Genomic DNA, 16,357 nt, shown 5'->3' with positions numbered 1-16,357 from the left:
TGTAGGCAGTGCCCTGGTCTCGGGGAGGCAGCAGTCGCTGGGGCTGGGTGGAAGCTCCCCGTAGACCTCGTGCATTCAGTGTTGCCTCATGACAGGGTGTCGGCCTCGGTCAGGTGCTGTGTCTGTGCGTCTGCTGAGATGATGCCGTGGGTGTGTGTCTGGTCTGTGCTGTGGCCGGTTGTCGTGTTGGGTGTCACCTGTTTGCTGCGTCGTGTGCTGAGCCACTCCTTGTCACTGTGGGGTGGTCTCTGCATGTTGCTGAATTCAGTTTGCTCGTGTTTTGTTGGGGGAATACTGTGGTTCTGTTTATAAAAGTTATTGGTTTAGTTTTCTTGTTCTTAATAAGCTTTTGAACATTGTGATAATGGTAGCTGTTGTACTTTTTTTATGTAGTTCTAAAAATTTGAGGTATAATTTATGTCCTTCATAATATCCCCAACTAAAGTATTGAATTCGGTGGTTTTTAGTATGTTCACAAAGTTTTGAAACCTTCACCCTTACCTGGAGCATTCCATCACTCCAACAGAAGCCCACCCCCATCAACAGTTACTCCTTCCCCAGCCCCTGACCACCAGGAACCCACTCTGCGTCTGTGGATCAGACTGTTCTGGACGTTTGTCATTAGTGGAATCACATCCTGTGTGTCCTTCTGTGTCTCCTTCTTTCCCTGAGCATCTTGTTCTCAGGATCTGTCCATGTGGTAGCAAGTGTCAGGGTTTCTCTCCTTTTCATCGTAGGATGGACCATGTCTTCTTTATTCATTCACCGTTGATGGGCATTAGGGTTTTTACACCTTTGGGCTGTTGTGAGTCACACTTCTGTGAGCACATGTGTATACCTTCTAGTATGGACATATGTTTTTGGCTCTTTGGGGTGTGTACCTAGGAGTAGAGTTGATTGCTGGGTCATTGGGTAACTGTTTGTGTTTGGAGGAATTTCCAGATTTCTCCGTGGTGAACATGATATTTCGAAGGCTGGGCCCTTTTCGTGGCTGTGGTGTCAGCACCTGGCTGCAGGTGTTGGCTGGGCTGTATGTGGGCCTGGCTCACCTGACACTGTGTCCTGGCCATGATCAGCTGCTGGTGGCTGGCTGATCCAGTCCCCTCATGCTGCCCACAGGTGCTATTCCCACCTGGAGGAGGGTCCAAACTCTGTGGTGGCAGCCCTATGCCCTCTGAGCATCTCTGCCTGGGCACTTGGACTCCAACCGTGACTGAAAGTCTGGCCCACTGTGCCCCCACCCCCAGCCAGTGGAGGTTGCTCCTGTGGCCCTGATATACCCTGGGGGTCAGCTCTGATCATGGCCAGGCCATCTGGCCGCCCGCGGGCCCTAACCCTGCTCCTCTCCTCCACAGGCCTCCTCACTGGAGAGGCAGAGCCCTGGTGCGGCCTCCTGCCTGCCTCACAGTCTGTGCCCTGGGGAGCCCAACTTGCAGACCACAGCAGGTACCTTACCCCCCACCCCTCCCTGGGTTGCCAGGGCCTCGGTGGGGGTAAGGGCAAGCCAGCTGGTGGTCAGGACCTCCCTCTTGGCCAGGTCTGCCCCCAAGCTGGGGGCGGGTGCTGCAGGAGGGAGGGTGCTGGGTGGGTACTGTCTAGGGGCCCTGTGCCTCCCCAAACTGGCCACCGGCCTCTCCTGTCCGGCTTCTGGAGGCTCCAGCCCCTCATGTTACTCTTGGGACCCACATGGAGACCTTCACTATTCCCTGGTGGGGTTGAGTGAGACCTGGCTGTGTCCTTTCTTGTTTCTTTACAAGTCACTGTACTGAGGAGCAGCATGGAGATACAGCATTGAGCACATCCTGGGCCTTTGGGGAAGGCTCCAGATCTGGTCAAGTCCCCCAGCTACTGGGCTGGGACCAGAAGAGGGTGGGGCATTTGTTGGGCGGCTGTGTGGACATACACATACGTGCATACACCCACGCAGCCCCAGGGCCCCCGGGCTTCTCTGCCCCATGGTCTCAGCCGTAGCGCGAGGTTTGGAACAGGTGCAGAGCTCACCAGGCTGCTGTCTGCCACAGTGGTGTCCATGGGCTCTGCGGACCATCAGTTCCACCTGGCGGAGATCCTGTCGCAGAACTACGGCGTTCGGGAGGAACACGAGGGTGCAGCGCAAGGCCCAGAGAAGCCGGAGGAGGAGCTGGAGAAGGACTTCGTCTCCCAGGTACCCAGCAATGCCAGCAGGGCATCAGTGGCCTTGCAGCTGCTCCATGTGTCCGCTTGGTCTCCGAGCCCACCTGGCTCTGTCAGCAGAGGCCCAGGTACACCAGCCGGTCCTGCCTTCGTAGGGTGCTGGGCTCCAGACCAGCCAGCCTGGAGAGTGAGCCCACTGTTCTCCAGCTTTTTGACTCCAGATCCCCCTTTTGTGTTCTTAACAATTATCGATGATCTCAAGGAGCTTTGTTTATGTAGGTGATGCAGCAAACCCATTGTAAGTAGAAATAACACATTTTTGAGAAAATATAACTGTTTTCCAAGCCAAAAAAAAAAAAAAAGGGGGAAAAGAATAAAATAGTTTTACATTTCTGTAAGTCTCTGTGAAATGCTGTCTTTAGGCAGATGTCAATCTGTTGTGGTCTGTCTCTTAGGTTAGAGGGTGAGTCTTGCCTCTTACAGATCTGTTCATGGAAAAGGCAGGAGTATTTACCAGTCTATTGACATAGTTGTGGATGCTCTCTGATGCTGCAGCAGAGTGCGACAGGTGGCAGCCTCATGGGTTGGACCCCGTGGCCATATCCGATGAACTCTGTCCTTGTTTTAGGGTCCACTGGTCTTGACCTCGGAGTGGTTCTGACCCCAGGGTGGCCCTGACCCTGGCAGCCCTGACCCCAGAGTGGTTCTGACTCATGTGTGATCTCATCACCTTCTGTGTGGATGAGATGCTGGCTGGGTGCTGCTTCCATGATGTGTAAGTCCTATGCGTGTGCACAGAGTCCGCTGTGTAAAATCTAGAGAGCACACGTCTGTCAGTCCCACAGAATGGGATGCTTTAAACCGCAGGTTTATATTTGTGCTGTTTGGGGCCTGGAAGCCCCAGACCAAGGCTGGCCTGGCATGTCCACAGGGTGCTGCTCAGCTGCAGATGCGGCTTCTTGTGCAGCCTCTCCAGGGTGAGAGCAAGCTCTCTGATCTCTTCTTGTGAGAACACTGGCCTCCTGGGTCAGGGCCCTGTCCTGTAGCCTTAATTAATTAATTTTTGGCTGTGTTGGGTCTTTGTTGCTGTGCACGGGCTTTCTCTAGTTGCAGCAAGCAGGGGCTACTCTCTAGTTGAGGTGTGTGCACTTCTCCAGTCATAATGGGGCTTCATCTTGTCAGCTTGGAGGTGGGGCACATAGACCTCAGTTTGTTAAATGTCAACACTGACCTCACCAAATGTCTTTCAAGTACTGGGACCAAAGAGTAGTCATTGGACATTTATTTATTTTTGTTTCTATGTTTGTTTTTTTTTTAATTTTTTTTCACTTAAAAAAAATTATTTTTATTTTGGACGTTTATTTAGCTTGGTGCCGTGTGTCACTTAGTACTAATTTGGTCTTAAAACCAAAACATGTCTTCTGTTCAAAAATGAGAGAACAGTTTTAAAGAGTTCAACTTGAATTCAAAACTTCTCAAAAGTAACTGAAAAAAAAAGGTCAGCTATTCTTTAGCTGAATACCTTATCTAATTTCCTTCAGGGGAGCTCCCTGGTGGTCGGGTGGTCAGGACTGTGTGTTCTCACTGGAACACAGGGTTCAGTCCCTGATTGGGGAAGTGAGATTTGCAAGGCACATGGTGCAGCCAAAAACATCTTTTTCTTCAGATACAATTTTCATTTACTGATTAAGGAAAAGAAAGAATGTATAATAATATCCAAAGCAAAAGCTGAAACGCCTGCCTTTTATATTCCCTTTCTAGCCTTACAGTGGGCATTGGGGTTTATTATTTTCATGCTGTCTGATCCAAGTTTTCCAAAATTGGGATATTCTGTTCGAAAGCGTTTATGCCAAGGTTTACTCTGGCGACATGAGGTCGGTGGTCTCTGTCGAAGGAGCTGCTCCCTTGGCCCAGGACTGGGATGCCTTCTGGGGGGCTGAAAGGAGTCAGTAGACGAGGGCTGGGCTTGGGGTCTGGCTGGAGTGAAACACTGGGACTGGTCGTGGGGCTGATGGGCTCAAGGGCAGGGGGCAGAGCCCCCAGTGCAGTGCCCCTGACATAGCCCTGCCCCCACAGAGCAGTGACATGCCTCTTGACGAGCTATTGGCCTTGTACGGCTACGAGACCTCAGAGCCCATCTCAGAGCGGGAGAGCGAGGGCAGTGATACCGCAGCCCACCTGCCCGACATGACCCTGGACAAGGTGAGGGGAGGCTTCTGGGCTGGGCAGGAGGGCCCTGGACACGTAGGGGTGTGGTCAGGAAGTGCGGGCCGCCCACCCAGGGTCTGTGGCCAAGGGGAGGGCCCTGGGAGGGAGAGACACCGGGTCCCAAGCAGGTCTTGGTGGGGTCAGAGGGGAGGGGTACTGACTGTCCTAGGTCTCAGGCAGAGGCACATCCCCTCCCTGGCTGGCAGCCCCTGGGGATTGGGGAGAGCAGTCCCTCGGAGGTCCCAGGTGCTCCTGCAGGGAGGCTCATCCACACTGGCACCACCACACTATTATCATTAGTGTTATTTGAGATCGTAAAAACAAAGTACAAAAATGTTCTTTACTTTCTTGTTAAAAGGACCAAATAGCGAAGGATTTGCTTTCAGGGGAAGAAGAGGAAGAAACACAGTCCTCGGCCGATGACCTCACCCCATCTGTGACCTCTCACGAGGCTTCCGACCTTTTCCCTAGTCAGAGTGGATGTAGGTGACCCCTGCTTCTGCCCCTGAGCTTCTGGGGACTCAGACCTCGGGGTCCCTGGGGTGCGCACTCTTCCTGGAGCCCCCCTGGGCACCATCCTTGTGCAGAGGTTGGCGACCTGGGTTTATGCGAGGGGGGAGCGTGTTGGTTCTTGTGGCTGAATGTCTGTTAAGTCCAGGGGATCTCGGGCTGTGACCTGGCCGGTGGTGCACTGCAGCAGGAGGTGTTGAGTTTCCTGCCCCCAGTGGGTTTACAACCGCAGCAGAGCCCCTTGTGGACCCTGCTTCTCTGCCTTCTCGCCTCATCCCCTGGCTGGGGCCTGGGTCCACCGCCTCTCAGGAGGGGCACACTTGGGGGGGAGGTGGCTGGAGAGCGGGGTGGGGGCCCGGGGTCTGCCAGGGTCTGTTGGCAGAGGGCACATGCCTCACTGCTCCTCTTTTTCCGAAGCCTGCTTCCTGGCTGACGCGGACAAGGAGCCTGGCTCCTCCAGCTCATCAGACGCTGAGGAGGACCCGCTTCCCGCCAACAAGTGTAAGAAGGTGAGCAGCTCTGACACTGGTTGGACTCGAGCATGAGTGCTGTGGCCCCGGTCCTGTCCGGGGGCTCCCCCACTGCCTCCACCCCACCGCAGGACTGGCTGTGCCGGACACACTGTTGCTCACATACCTGTACACTCCTAGGCTTGGCCTCAGGGCAGACAGGCAGATTCAGCCAGTCCTGGCTCTGGGCAGCGGCCTGCACCCCAATCAGCACCACTGTCCACCCTGACCCTCCTGGGCCTTTACCTTTGCAGGAAATCATGGTTGGGCCTCAGTTCCAAGCGGACCTCAGCAACCTGCACTCGAACCGGCATGGTGAGAAGAGTAAGTGAGCCTGGGAGCTGGGGGTCAGGGAGCAGGAGAAATGCCACCCAGTCTTCCAGGAAAGAATTTGGTGTCCAGCCAAAGCCGGTTCCCAGGTCCTCTGAGCAAGCCTGAGAGTCTTGGCCCAGCTCAGGTGCCCACCTAGGGCAGCCAGCCCGCAGGGTGCTCTGGGAGGTAGCTGCCCCTCCCTGCTGGCTGGCCATGGGCCCTGAAGTTACCCCGAGCCCCCGCCCAGAGCTGCTGCACTTATTCTCTTGCGTGTGTGGGCTCTCCTCATGTTGCCCACAGGTCGGTCCCTCATCTCATCTGGGGTTCTTCCCGCACACCCACCAGAGACCTGTGTTTTACTGCTCTGCCCTGTTCCTGAGGGCACTTACCATCTACTTGATGTCTGTCTGTCGATCCCACTGGAATGTAGCGCTGGGCCTCCATTCTTTGAGGTAGAAATCATTGCTTCTGTGTGCAGGTGCTGAGGTCGGGACGTGAAGGCAGGTGCCTGTTGACTAGGGTCTGTTTTTCTTTGCCCTAGGGCTCCTGCATGCCCTGGGCTGGCACTCTGAGCTCAGAGGCTTTTTTGAGACGATTTGGGAGCTGGGATTGGGGGATGGGATAGACGAGGGAGTCGGGGACCGTTTGTAAAGACGGGAATGCCTCCCAGGGCCCGAGTTTGGATGTGGGCTGGTGGGGTGTGCTTGCTCCTTATAGGCAGTTTGGGTGAAGGATGGGAGACAGGAGGCTGCAGCTGAGCTGGGTCCCAGGGTGTGCTGGCACATGGCATCTCCCCATAGGAGGCCTTTAGCTGAGCCTGTGCTCTCGCGTAGGTCTGCCCTTGATCTCTAGGCTGGGAGCTGGCCTCTCCCTGCAGGGACCCCTCCACACAGTGTGTGCACTGTGGGCTCTGCGGCATCAGGTCCCCTGTGTGCACACCTATGTTGACTCCTCCTCTAGCCAGGTGTTCTGGTGGTTTGTGGTGTGGCCGTCCTGGTTGGACACTCAGGCTCATTCCTGGGTCATCGTCCGTGGGCATCGTGGGCCCTGCCAGCTGTGCAGGAGTTCCAGTTGCTCTGCGTCCTCCTCAGCCTGGTGGTCTGTCTCGGTGGGTATGGAGAGGGCCCTGCTGTGGCTTTAAGTGCTTTTCCTCCCACTCGGTGTCTCCTGCAGGTGCCTGCCCAGGCCTTTCCCCTTTGAATGGAGTGCCTCCCTCTCCTGCTTTTGCACTGTCCTGGGTGTGTCTGTGGCTGGCTGTGTGCACTGCAGGCATGTTCCCCCATCAGTGGGGTCTGATTTCAGTGAAGTCTAGCTTGTCTTTATTTTAGCCACAATTCGCTTCTGTGCTAAGGAGTCTGCAGACCCCCTCTACTTTGGCGTCTGTGATCTAACTTAATTTTAATGCGTGGGTTGGAGGTTATGGGTCAGGGTTGACTGCGCCCCCTACCCCCGGCAAGTCCTGCACGTGGACATGTCCATCGTTCCTCCACTGAATTACAGGGGTGACCCTATCAGACATCAGTGTCGGCAAGGTCCCTCTGCTTTGGGGGTTTCTCTTGTTTTCTTTTTTCTGACCTAGGATCCTGACCACTCTGTTTTAATTGTTGCAGCTCTGAAGTAAGTCTGAGATACTGTGAAACCTCCAACATTGTAACTTTTGTCTGACCAGTCTGTCTTAATTGTTGCAGCTCTGAAGTAAGTCTGAGATGCTCCGAAACCTCCAATTTTGTAACTTGTTTGTGCATGCACGAAGTTTTCAGATTAGCTTGTCCTTTGGCCTAGAAGTGCCTGCTGCGATTGATTAGGGTTGCATTGGCTCTTAAGGTTAATTTGGGGAGGAGCAACATGTTAATGGTATTGACACTTCGAGTTTGTGAGTGTGGCTGACCTTTCTGTTTAGGTATTCTTTAATTTCATCAGTTTCAGAGTTTTAAGGGTAGCAGTCTTGTGATTCTTGCTGGCAGAAATATAGTTTGGATTCTTTTAGCTTAAACTTGTACACAGCGACTAGGCTAAATTCGCTTACTAATTTTAATGCCTTGTAGATTCTTTTGCATTTTTAAATGTAACCAGTCATATCATTTGTGTATGATAACCTTTTTTCTTTGTGATCTTTGTATGTTTTCTTTTTCTTGCCTCACTTCACTGACTCCAGAACATAAGTAAAAAGAAGTGGTGACTGAGGACATCTGTGTCTTGTTCCCAGACTCGGGGAGGTGTTCTGTTATTCCCCACTTGGTGTAACCATAGAATTACATTTATTAGGTTTCTTTCTGATTTTAGTAGCAGGCAATTTTTGCTGTGATTTTGTCAGATACTTTTTCTGCCTCTACATCTGTGGTTATTATTATTATTATTTTTTCTGTCGATGTAGTGAATTGGTAGATTTTCAGACATTAAACCAGCCTTGGATTCTGGAGTAAACTGTACCAAGTCACGAAATACTGTCTTTTATGATAACGATACATGTGTGTACAGTCGATCCTTTTTATTTGTGGATTCTGTGTTTGTGCGTTTACCCCATGGCTAAAGTCAATGTGTGGGCCCAGAATGAACACCTGTAGTGCTTTCAGGGTCATTTTTGGGTACGCACGTGTGCAGAGGGTAGAAACATCGAGTTGTCCGGAGCACATGTTCCCGGGAAGGTTGACCTAGGGAAGCTTCCTTCTCTGTTCAGCTCTCAGCTGTCATCAGAAGCCTCATGCGTGTCCACTGAACCCTGTGGTTTTCGTGTTTTGCTGTTTAAAGCGGCCCCAGGTGTGGTGCTGGCTGCCCTCTGGGATCTTGAGCACATGAGGGCTGAGGCGTGCCTGTCAGAGAAAATGCCTGTGAGGTGAGCTTTGTCCAGGTATGAGCTCTTGCTGTGAACTCGGTGTTAGTGAGCCCGCAACATGTATGAAATGAGATGTCTTTAAACAGAAGCTCATGTGAACAGCTTGAGCTGTGTGCATGAGCTGAGCCTGTGCTTTGACCAGAGGCGTGTGAGACCCTGACAACTGCGGGACCCTGACCTGTCCTCCCTGGAGCCTTGGTCTGTGCTCTACACTGTACTGGCCACCACCGAGCACTGCTGCCCCCGAGACAGGCTGGTGCGTGTCATCAGTCCCTTCCTTATACAGGGTTTTGCATGCGTGTCCGTGGAGACACTGGCTTGTCATTTCTGTTCATTTTGTCCTCGTGGGGCTCTGGTTTCAGGGTCATGTGTCTTTGGGAAATGGTTGGGAAGTGCCTTTTTCTAGTGCCTGGAGGAATCTGTGTAAGACAGTTTCTGCTGCTGCTTTAGATGTTGGAAGGGTTCTGTGGTGATGCTCTGTGGCCTTGGGGTTCAGTTTAGATTATTTTGTCTGTGGAAGAGTCTGAATGATTAATTCAGTTTATTTAAGTTGTATCAAGTTGATGTTATATTTCTGAGAAGTTTACCACTTTCACCTAAATGGTTCACTTTTCAGCAGAAAGTTCATAATATCCTCTTATTCTTTTCTTAACGTGTATAGGACCTGTAGTAATGTCTCTTTTTTGGGTTCTGATACTGGTAATTTGCATTTTTTGTTTTGTATTTTCTTTTGATCAGGCTTTTTGGAGTTTATATTAATTTTATTGCCCTTCACAAGGCACAGCTAACTTTTGGTTTGTTGATGTCTCTCTGTCATCTGATTTCTGTGTAGCTGACTTTTATTTCCATCTTTACCTCCTTCCTTCTCTTTAGCTTTGTCCTGTTCTCTGGTTTCCCTTGTGGTACCTTCTCTCTGACTCTGGTTGTTTAGAAGCATGAACGCTGCGGATTTTCTGGTTCCCCTCCTGTTGCTCATGTTGAGCTGGAGTTCTCTGAGGCCCAAGGCCCTGCTCTGTTTTCCGTCCTTTGGGGTCAGGGGGCTGGGCTCTGTGGCCGGTGTTGTGAATGTTCCTGTGGTGTCTGTCTGTCTGGTATTCGCACAGTACATTCCTTTCTGCCTTCTTATGCACAAAGTGTAGTTCTGTAAATGGAGTGTATTGGGATCTGATTTTTGTCAGTTCGCATGTTGAGTCCAGTCCTTACGTCCTGCAGCCCCTGCAAGTAGGGGGTCATGTCTGCCGTCGTGCTGTGTGTTTTCTGCCTCTTCCATCTATTCTTTGTTTGTTTATTTTGTCCTGTCTTTGATTCATCAGGTAATTTATTCTGTTGTTTTGTCCTCTTTGGACTCCGGTCTTAATGTCTGTGTCACTTTTCCAGTGGTTACCCTGGTTTGCTCTGCATGGATGTGCCCCCGTTCCCCTCTACTTCAGGGGCCACAGACACTGTGACTCGTCCCACCTCTTCCCCAGCCTCGCTCGCACCAGCAGGTCGCAGCTGTGAGCATCCCTGCCCACAGCGCCGACATGCTGCGATCCAGCCCTCCAGCCTCCGTGGCGGGGAGGTGGAGAACTTTCTCTTCAGTGCCCCTTGTGCTGTTCTGCTGTGGATGAATTCTGCAAAGTGTTAATTTCACTTTCATTTTTGAAGACTATTTTCCTGGGTGCAGAAGTCTAGGTTTTTAGGCTTTATCCTTTCAACACTTGACCAGCTTTACTCCACTATCTTTTTGTGTCTGTTTCCATTGAGGTTGTTTACTTCCCTTCTGCCTTCTCCTGTTTCTCGGGGTTCAGACTGTGGCGTGCCCTGAGCTCCTGGCTCTGTGGGTCAGAGTTGCCGTGGGCTTCCTGCCGTCCTCTCTCCAGAGCTGGCCAGGGCCTTGTCCTTGTTATCTGTGACTCAGTTACGCATGTCTCAGGTGCTTGTCCATCTCTCTTGCTTCTCAAACTGTGTTCTCTTAAAGCTTCAGTTTGATATATTTGAACAAAATTCTTTGTGATGTCACTGATCATGTCATCTGCTGCTGTTGAAGCTGCCTGGTGATTCATAACTCACACACTGTGTTTTCCAGCCCTCAGATGCTTGTGTGATTCTTCTGAATGGATTTCAGTTCTCTGCTGAAATTTCGCAGCTTTCTATTTGTTTTGTTCTTTTCTGCTGTCATCTTACCTCATGGATCATGGTTATTTTGAAATCCTGTGTGTCAGCTCTGATGTCTCACTGTCCGTGGACTTATGTGTGGTTGCATGGTTTCTCTCACCCTGCTGTGACAGATCAACACACAGGCATGGTGTCAGGTGTCACTTTTTCTCTGGAGCGGCCTGTTCTCCCCTCTGGCTGACCACCCACCCCGGTCCAGCCTGGGACTTGGGTTGACTTTGGAGGTGGAGAGAAGTGGCCGCAGGTCCCTGGGCATCAACCCTGGAGTTGCTGGTCCCCCACAGGAGAGAGTCCAGCCTGGAGTGGGTTCCGTCTTCAGCCCCTGTGCTGGGTGTTGGGCTTGTGTGTGTTGTTTAGTTTTTGGTCCCAGTGGCTCTCCCCTGGGTAGCTGAGAGGTGCTGGCACTGGGGTCTCCCTCTGCCTCTTCTCCACTGTGTGCTTTGCACAGCTAGGGGCTGCCCACGGGATGCAGACTGCAGCCTGAGGGGAAGTCTGGCTGGTGTGTGGTGCTGACTTGAGGGCTGTGGCGGCTGGGCGGCTCTGGCTTGAGTGAGGCTCTCACCCAGGTCTCACTGTACTTGAGTGTTCCTCCCTTGGTCCCGCCTTTCCCCTCCCTGGGCTCGCTCTGCAGCTGCCTTCTTAAAGGCTAGGGTCAGAAGTCCCCGTTCCAGCCCCTAGTTAGTTGCTACCTCCTCCAGGAAGCTGGCCCTGATTTCTGGCCACTCGGTCCCCACTGGTCTCTCCCTGCTCCCGCCTTGGTGCCCAGAGCCGGCCCTGAGGGGCACAGAGGTGGAGGCCCAGCCCAGGCCACCAATCAGGCCCTTGTCCTCTGGAGGGGCAAAGTTGGCCTGCCCTGCTGGGCTTCCTGGGAAGTGGTCAGTGGAGGTGACTTGCGTGCCCACACGTGACCTTGCCCCTTCTGCACAGTCTATGAGAATGAAGACCAGCTGCTCTGGGACCCCAACATCCTTCCCGAGAGGGAGGTGGAGGAGTTCCTGTACCGGGCAGTGAAGCGGAGGTGGCACGAGATGGCCGGGTCTCAGCTTCCGGAGGGAGAGGCCGTGAAGGACAGCGAGCAGGTGGGCTGCCTGTGGGGTGGAGGGACGGCCAGGCTAGAGGGACGGGAGCCAACATGGTCCTGTGCTTGGGACGAAATCATTTGGAAACTGCTAGTGACAGGAAATGGTAGAGTGGACGCCCCCACCCCATCCATCTTCCCGTCCCTGTGGCAGTGTGGACCACCCCCCGCCCCCCCGAGGTGAGCAGGCAGAGAACTCAGTGGCTGCCACCCCCCCACCCCCCCAGGCACTGTATGAGCTGGTGAAGTGCAATTTCAATGCGGAGGAGGCCCTGCGGAGGCTGCGGTTCAACGTGAAGGTGATCCGAGGTGAGCGCTGGTCTGCCTGGGGGCCCCCTAACCCCTGCTCCGCTGCTGACTGCCCCACACCCCTGCAGACGGGTTGTGCGCCTGGAGTGAGGAGGAGCGCCGCAACTTCGAGCATGGCTTCCGCGTGCATGGCAAGAACTTCCACCTGATCCAGGCTAACAAGGTGAGTCCTGCCTGCTGCCTATGGCTCCCAGCCAGGGAGCTCCGCCCGCAGCAGGAGGTCAGGACGAACCCCCTCAAGCTCCTGGCGGCTCTGGCTTCCTCCTGCCTGCTCCTCCGGAAAGGCTCCAGTCTGGGGACGGATCCGTGCTCACTGCCGATTCCCCATCTCCAACCCTACCTGCACTTCCTCTCAACTCCCTTGCCTGGGGACTAAGGGTTTCCACTTTCACTCTACCCAAGGACAAGGTTCTCCTGCCATGGCACCCATGGGGTGTGGCCAGAGTGGCTGCCAGGTCCCAGGTCCACGTGCCCTTCACCACACCTGTGTCCTTCTCCTCCCCAAGCCCATGTCCTCTCATCCAGACCTGGGCCACTGCTGGTCCCCCCATGTCCTGCTCAGGTGCTGCCTGCCTGTGGCTCCCTGACCTATGGCACAGCCCCGGCCTTCCCCACACACAGCCCAGACATCTGCCTGGCTGGGTGCCTGTGGCTTGTCTGGGGTCCTGACTCTCGCTCTTGTTCTCACGTGACTCCTCCTCCAGCCTGTCAGCCCTGACAGTTACCTTGTTCCCCTAGGGCTGGCAGGCCTGGTCCTCCCACCCACCATGGGATGCTCACGGCTGGGGATTTAGTGTCTTCCCCCACAGGGTTGGAGTAGGTGTGGGGCCCATGTGGGGCTGTTGTGGGCAGGGATGGGCCCGAGACCAGGCCCAGCATGCCCGGGCCCACTGGTCTTCCCATGGGGGCTGCTGCTGCTCCTAAAGCCCCCACTGTGGGCCCACTCCCACCCCACCTCCCCCAAATGCCCCCCGCCCCCAGCTCCTCTCCCTGAGCACTTGGCTTAGGGTTCCTAGTCTTCTTCCCACCCGGGTCTCTAGTCAGCCACGATGCTGGCCTCCAGGAAGCCAGTCAGTCTTGCTTCTAGGGGCGGGGCGTGTCCTGTACCCCTTGTCCCACCCTCCTGGGCATGGGTGTCAGGTCCCACATTCTGGGTGCAGCAGTGGGTTCTCCTATCAGCAGCTGGGCCACCGTCTGCGGCATCTGCTCTGGGATCTGCTCCTCCCTGCTGTCCGGGCAGTGGGGGAGGTAGGGCCGGGCTGAGTTGACTGGCACTCCCTGCAGGTGCGCACGCGGTCAGTGGGCGAGTGCGTGGAATACTATTATCTGTGGAAGAAGTCCGAGCGCTACGACTACTTCTCTCAGCAGACACGGCTAGGCCGCCGGAAGTACGGCCCGTCAGGAAACACGTGCGTGCCAGGCGCCCACGGGTGCTGGGAGGGCACTGGGCCTGAGGCAGCCACAGCCGTCACCCCCTCTCCCCGCAGGGATGCCGACCAGGACCTGGAGGGCAGTGACCCTGACGGCCCTGGCCGCCCCCGCTCATCGCCACCCCTGCCCCTGCCTGCTGCTGCCCATGGCCCGGGCCCTGAGCATGACCGCTTGGCTCAGATGCACGTGGGTGAGTAGGGGTCAGGCCCTGTCCTCGGGGCCCCTCCTCCCTGGTCTCCAACCTGGGCCAGTGGACACTGGAGAGCAGGGGTCTGGGGCCCTTGTCCTTTCACTCATATGGTCTCATAAGGCATCTCTCACACGAGGCACCCTTGGGGTCTGGCTCCGCATGTGGGAGGAGCCCCGTGTGGTCTGTGGCCCTGGGTGGGAGCCCAGCGGGGGGTGTTGTGCCCCCTCTGGCATCCAGGCCCAGGGCTGTGTGGGAGCAGGACGAGGCCCAGATGGTCAGTGCAGTTGTGAAGGGACCACGGAGGATAAGGACCCTGGTCTCTGGGTCTGCAGAGTTTCCGTTGTCCTGGCTCCAGAGTGCGGTCGGGTCCCTGGCGTGCCCAGTGAGGCATCTGCATTCCCCTCACCTTTGCTGAACCTGCTGTGTCCTGGCCCACCCTGAGGAACAGGGTCATGTCCTTCCCACAAGTCAGGCCCCTCGTGTCCTCATGTGTCTCACACGTTTGTGTGAGTGTTCTGTGAGGAGGGCCCTTGGCTTTGCTGGGCCCAGCAGGCTGGAGCCCACACAGGTTACCGCCTGAGGTGATCACGACCTCTGGGCCAGTGGACTATGGCTGCGTTGCCCTTGACCTGACGGGGCTGGGCATGGGCACTGTGGGGGCCTGGCCACAGCTGCGTTCTCCCTCCTCAGAACCCCTGAGCATGGGCAGCAGCATGTCCCGGAGTCTTGGTGAGCCTGGGGAGGCCCTGGACGCACCCCCATCCTCGGAGCCAGGGCCTTGTTCGTTCCCGCCACTGGACGAGCCCTTAGCGCTGCCGTTGCCTCGGCGGCCCCCAGCCCTGGCTGAGCCGGCCTTCTTCCCGCCTGCCACGGCCGCTCCAGAGCCCGGTGCCAGCCCAAGGCTGGCTGTGGACTTGACCCTGCCTGAGGACCTGCCGCTCGCCTCCAGCCACGAGGACACAGATGGAGAGCCTGAGGAGACCGTGGGCCCTCCGCAAGTGGCCTTGTCGGTGGCTGAGTTTGGACTCATCGGCATCGGGGACGTGAACCCCTTCCTGGCCTCCCACCCTGCATGCCCGGCCCCTGGGCTGCACTCGGAGCCCTTGTCACAGTGAGTACGGTCCCCCAGAGCCCCCATCTGCTGTGCCCCCACCTCAGGCCACGCTGAGGCCGGTGGGAGGGGCTGCCCCAGGGCCCGAGGGAGGCGTGGCCCCCGAGCAGGCTGTTGGTTTCTTTAGCTTTATTCTCTACTTTAAATTTGGCTTATTTATCTTTCTGACTAGGTAATACATTCGTACGGTTCAAAATCCAAAAAGGTACACACGGGGCCAGTGCCAGGCTGCTCCTGGTCCTGCGAGCCGCCAGCCCTCCCCGGGCGCCAGGCCTTGCTGCCTTGGGAGGGGCTGTCGGCAGTGGGGGTGGGTCTCCGGGAGGTGGGGTGGGCCCGGTGCTTGGGGGCTGCACTGATGTCTCCCATCTCTCCCGCTCTCCCCTGCAGCTGTAATGTGATGACCTGTTGATCCCTGGCCACAGGCGGGCATGTAGCTGGACTGGACTTGGGGCCACTGCGAGGCCTGCCTGTCAGTCTTCCCGACCCCTCCTTTTTTTGTGGGCCGTGAGTGGCGTCTCTTCTGCTCAGAACTCTTCGAGGACCAGGGTGAGCAGGGCCCTCCCATGCCACACACCACGTGACCCAGGCTCCACGCCCACCCTGGGATTCATCAGGCGGCCGGGCCTGGAGGGCCGGCCTGTCCAGCAACAGAGACCCCGCCAGGGACAGGGGAGACAGGCCGGTTGCCGCACCACCAGCAGCCTCCGCCGGGCACCCTCAGCACTCTGCTCACTCGTCTCTTGCGCCCAGCTGGACTATGGGCCGCCCTGGCCCAGGCTTGGGGCAGCTGCTACTCGGTGCCAAACCCCGTGGGGCGCAGAGCCATATACCTCGATGCTGGCCCTGCCCTGCTGTCTGCCCGCTCTCCACTTCAGGAAAAGCTGCACTTTACGCACCCCACCCCCACCCCCTGGGTCCTTGGCTGCCTCGGGTGTGGGTCTGAGGACATGGGACTCATACCCCTCGGCACCGAGGCCCTTTCCGAGCTGCACCGGGGGCCCGGCTCCAGCCCATTTCCCTGACCGAGGAGGTTGTGTTTTTGTTGAGGTCCCAGCGGGATCGCTGGGGTCCTGGACCTTCTCCTCTCCAGCCGCCTTGTTTTATTTATGTTTCTGTTTACAAATGGGAGTGGGGTCCTCTGGGGGCAGGGCAGCGCTCCCACCCCGTGTCACCAGGGGGGCTTTGGCTCGAGCCATCCACAAGGCTGGACTCGACCTTCCCTTGCCCCACCAAGGACCACACTGTGAAGTGACACTGCCTTGACCCCCTTGCTGTTTTATTTATTAAACTTGGTTTGAAGCCCTGTGGGTTCCTTGTGGTGGATCAGGCAGGTGGGTGGCAGGAGGTGCCAGTCATTTGGTGGACCTCATACTGGTCTGGCTCCAGGGACCTGGGGGCCTGGGGGTCGTGGGGAGCAAGCTCTTGGTCTCGACGATGGTGCAAGGGAGGCCGTCAGGTAAGTGGAGGCAGTTCTGAGCTGGCACCTGGTGGGGATGGACCTGCCCGTGGGAGTGGGTGAGAGGTGGGGGTGCTGGGCGGCAGATGGGCTGGGAGACTGCAGATGGATGGGCTGGGC

At 55.9% G+C, this 16,357-nt stretch overlaps 1 protein-coding gene across 1 annotated transcript; it reads left to right on the top strand.

Annotated features, from left to right (window-relative positions):
• The first annotated feature begins 1,358 nt into the window (after nucleotides 1–1,358).
• Nucleotides 1,359–15,940, top strand: MIER2 (MIER family member 2). The gene is made up of 13 exons (XM_068980391.1): nucleotides 1,359–1,446; nucleotides 2,022–2,164; nucleotides 4,210–4,335; nucleotides 4,700–4,823; nucleotides 5,269–5,360; nucleotides 5,615–5,684; nucleotides 11,590–11,741; nucleotides 11,968–12,049; nucleotides 12,118–12,212; nucleotides 13,334–13,458; nucleotides 13,537–13,670; nucleotides 14,361–14,781; nucleotides 15,169–15,940. The coding sequence occupies exons 2-13, from the start codon at nucleotides 2,030–2,032 to the stop codon at nucleotides 15,188–15,190; spliced, it is 1,578 nt and encodes a 525-aa protein (XP_068836492.1). The 5' UTR covers nucleotides 1,359–1,446; nucleotides 2,022–2,029; the 3' UTR covers nucleotides 15,191–15,940.
• The last annotated feature ends 417 nt before the right edge of the window (nucleotides 15,941–16,357 follow it).

The sequence above is a fragment of the Capricornis sumatraensis genome, chromosome 9 (assembly GCF_032405125.1).
Source record: "Capricornis sumatraensis isolate serow.1 chromosome 9, serow.2, whole genome shotgun sequence".
Taxonomy (NCBI): domain Eukaryota; kingdom Metazoa; phylum Chordata; class Mammalia; order Artiodactyla; family Bovidae; genus Capricornis; species Capricornis sumatraensis.
The sequence above is the reverse complement of the archived record's forward strand: the minus strand, read 5'-3'. Positions and strand labels throughout refer to the sequence as shown.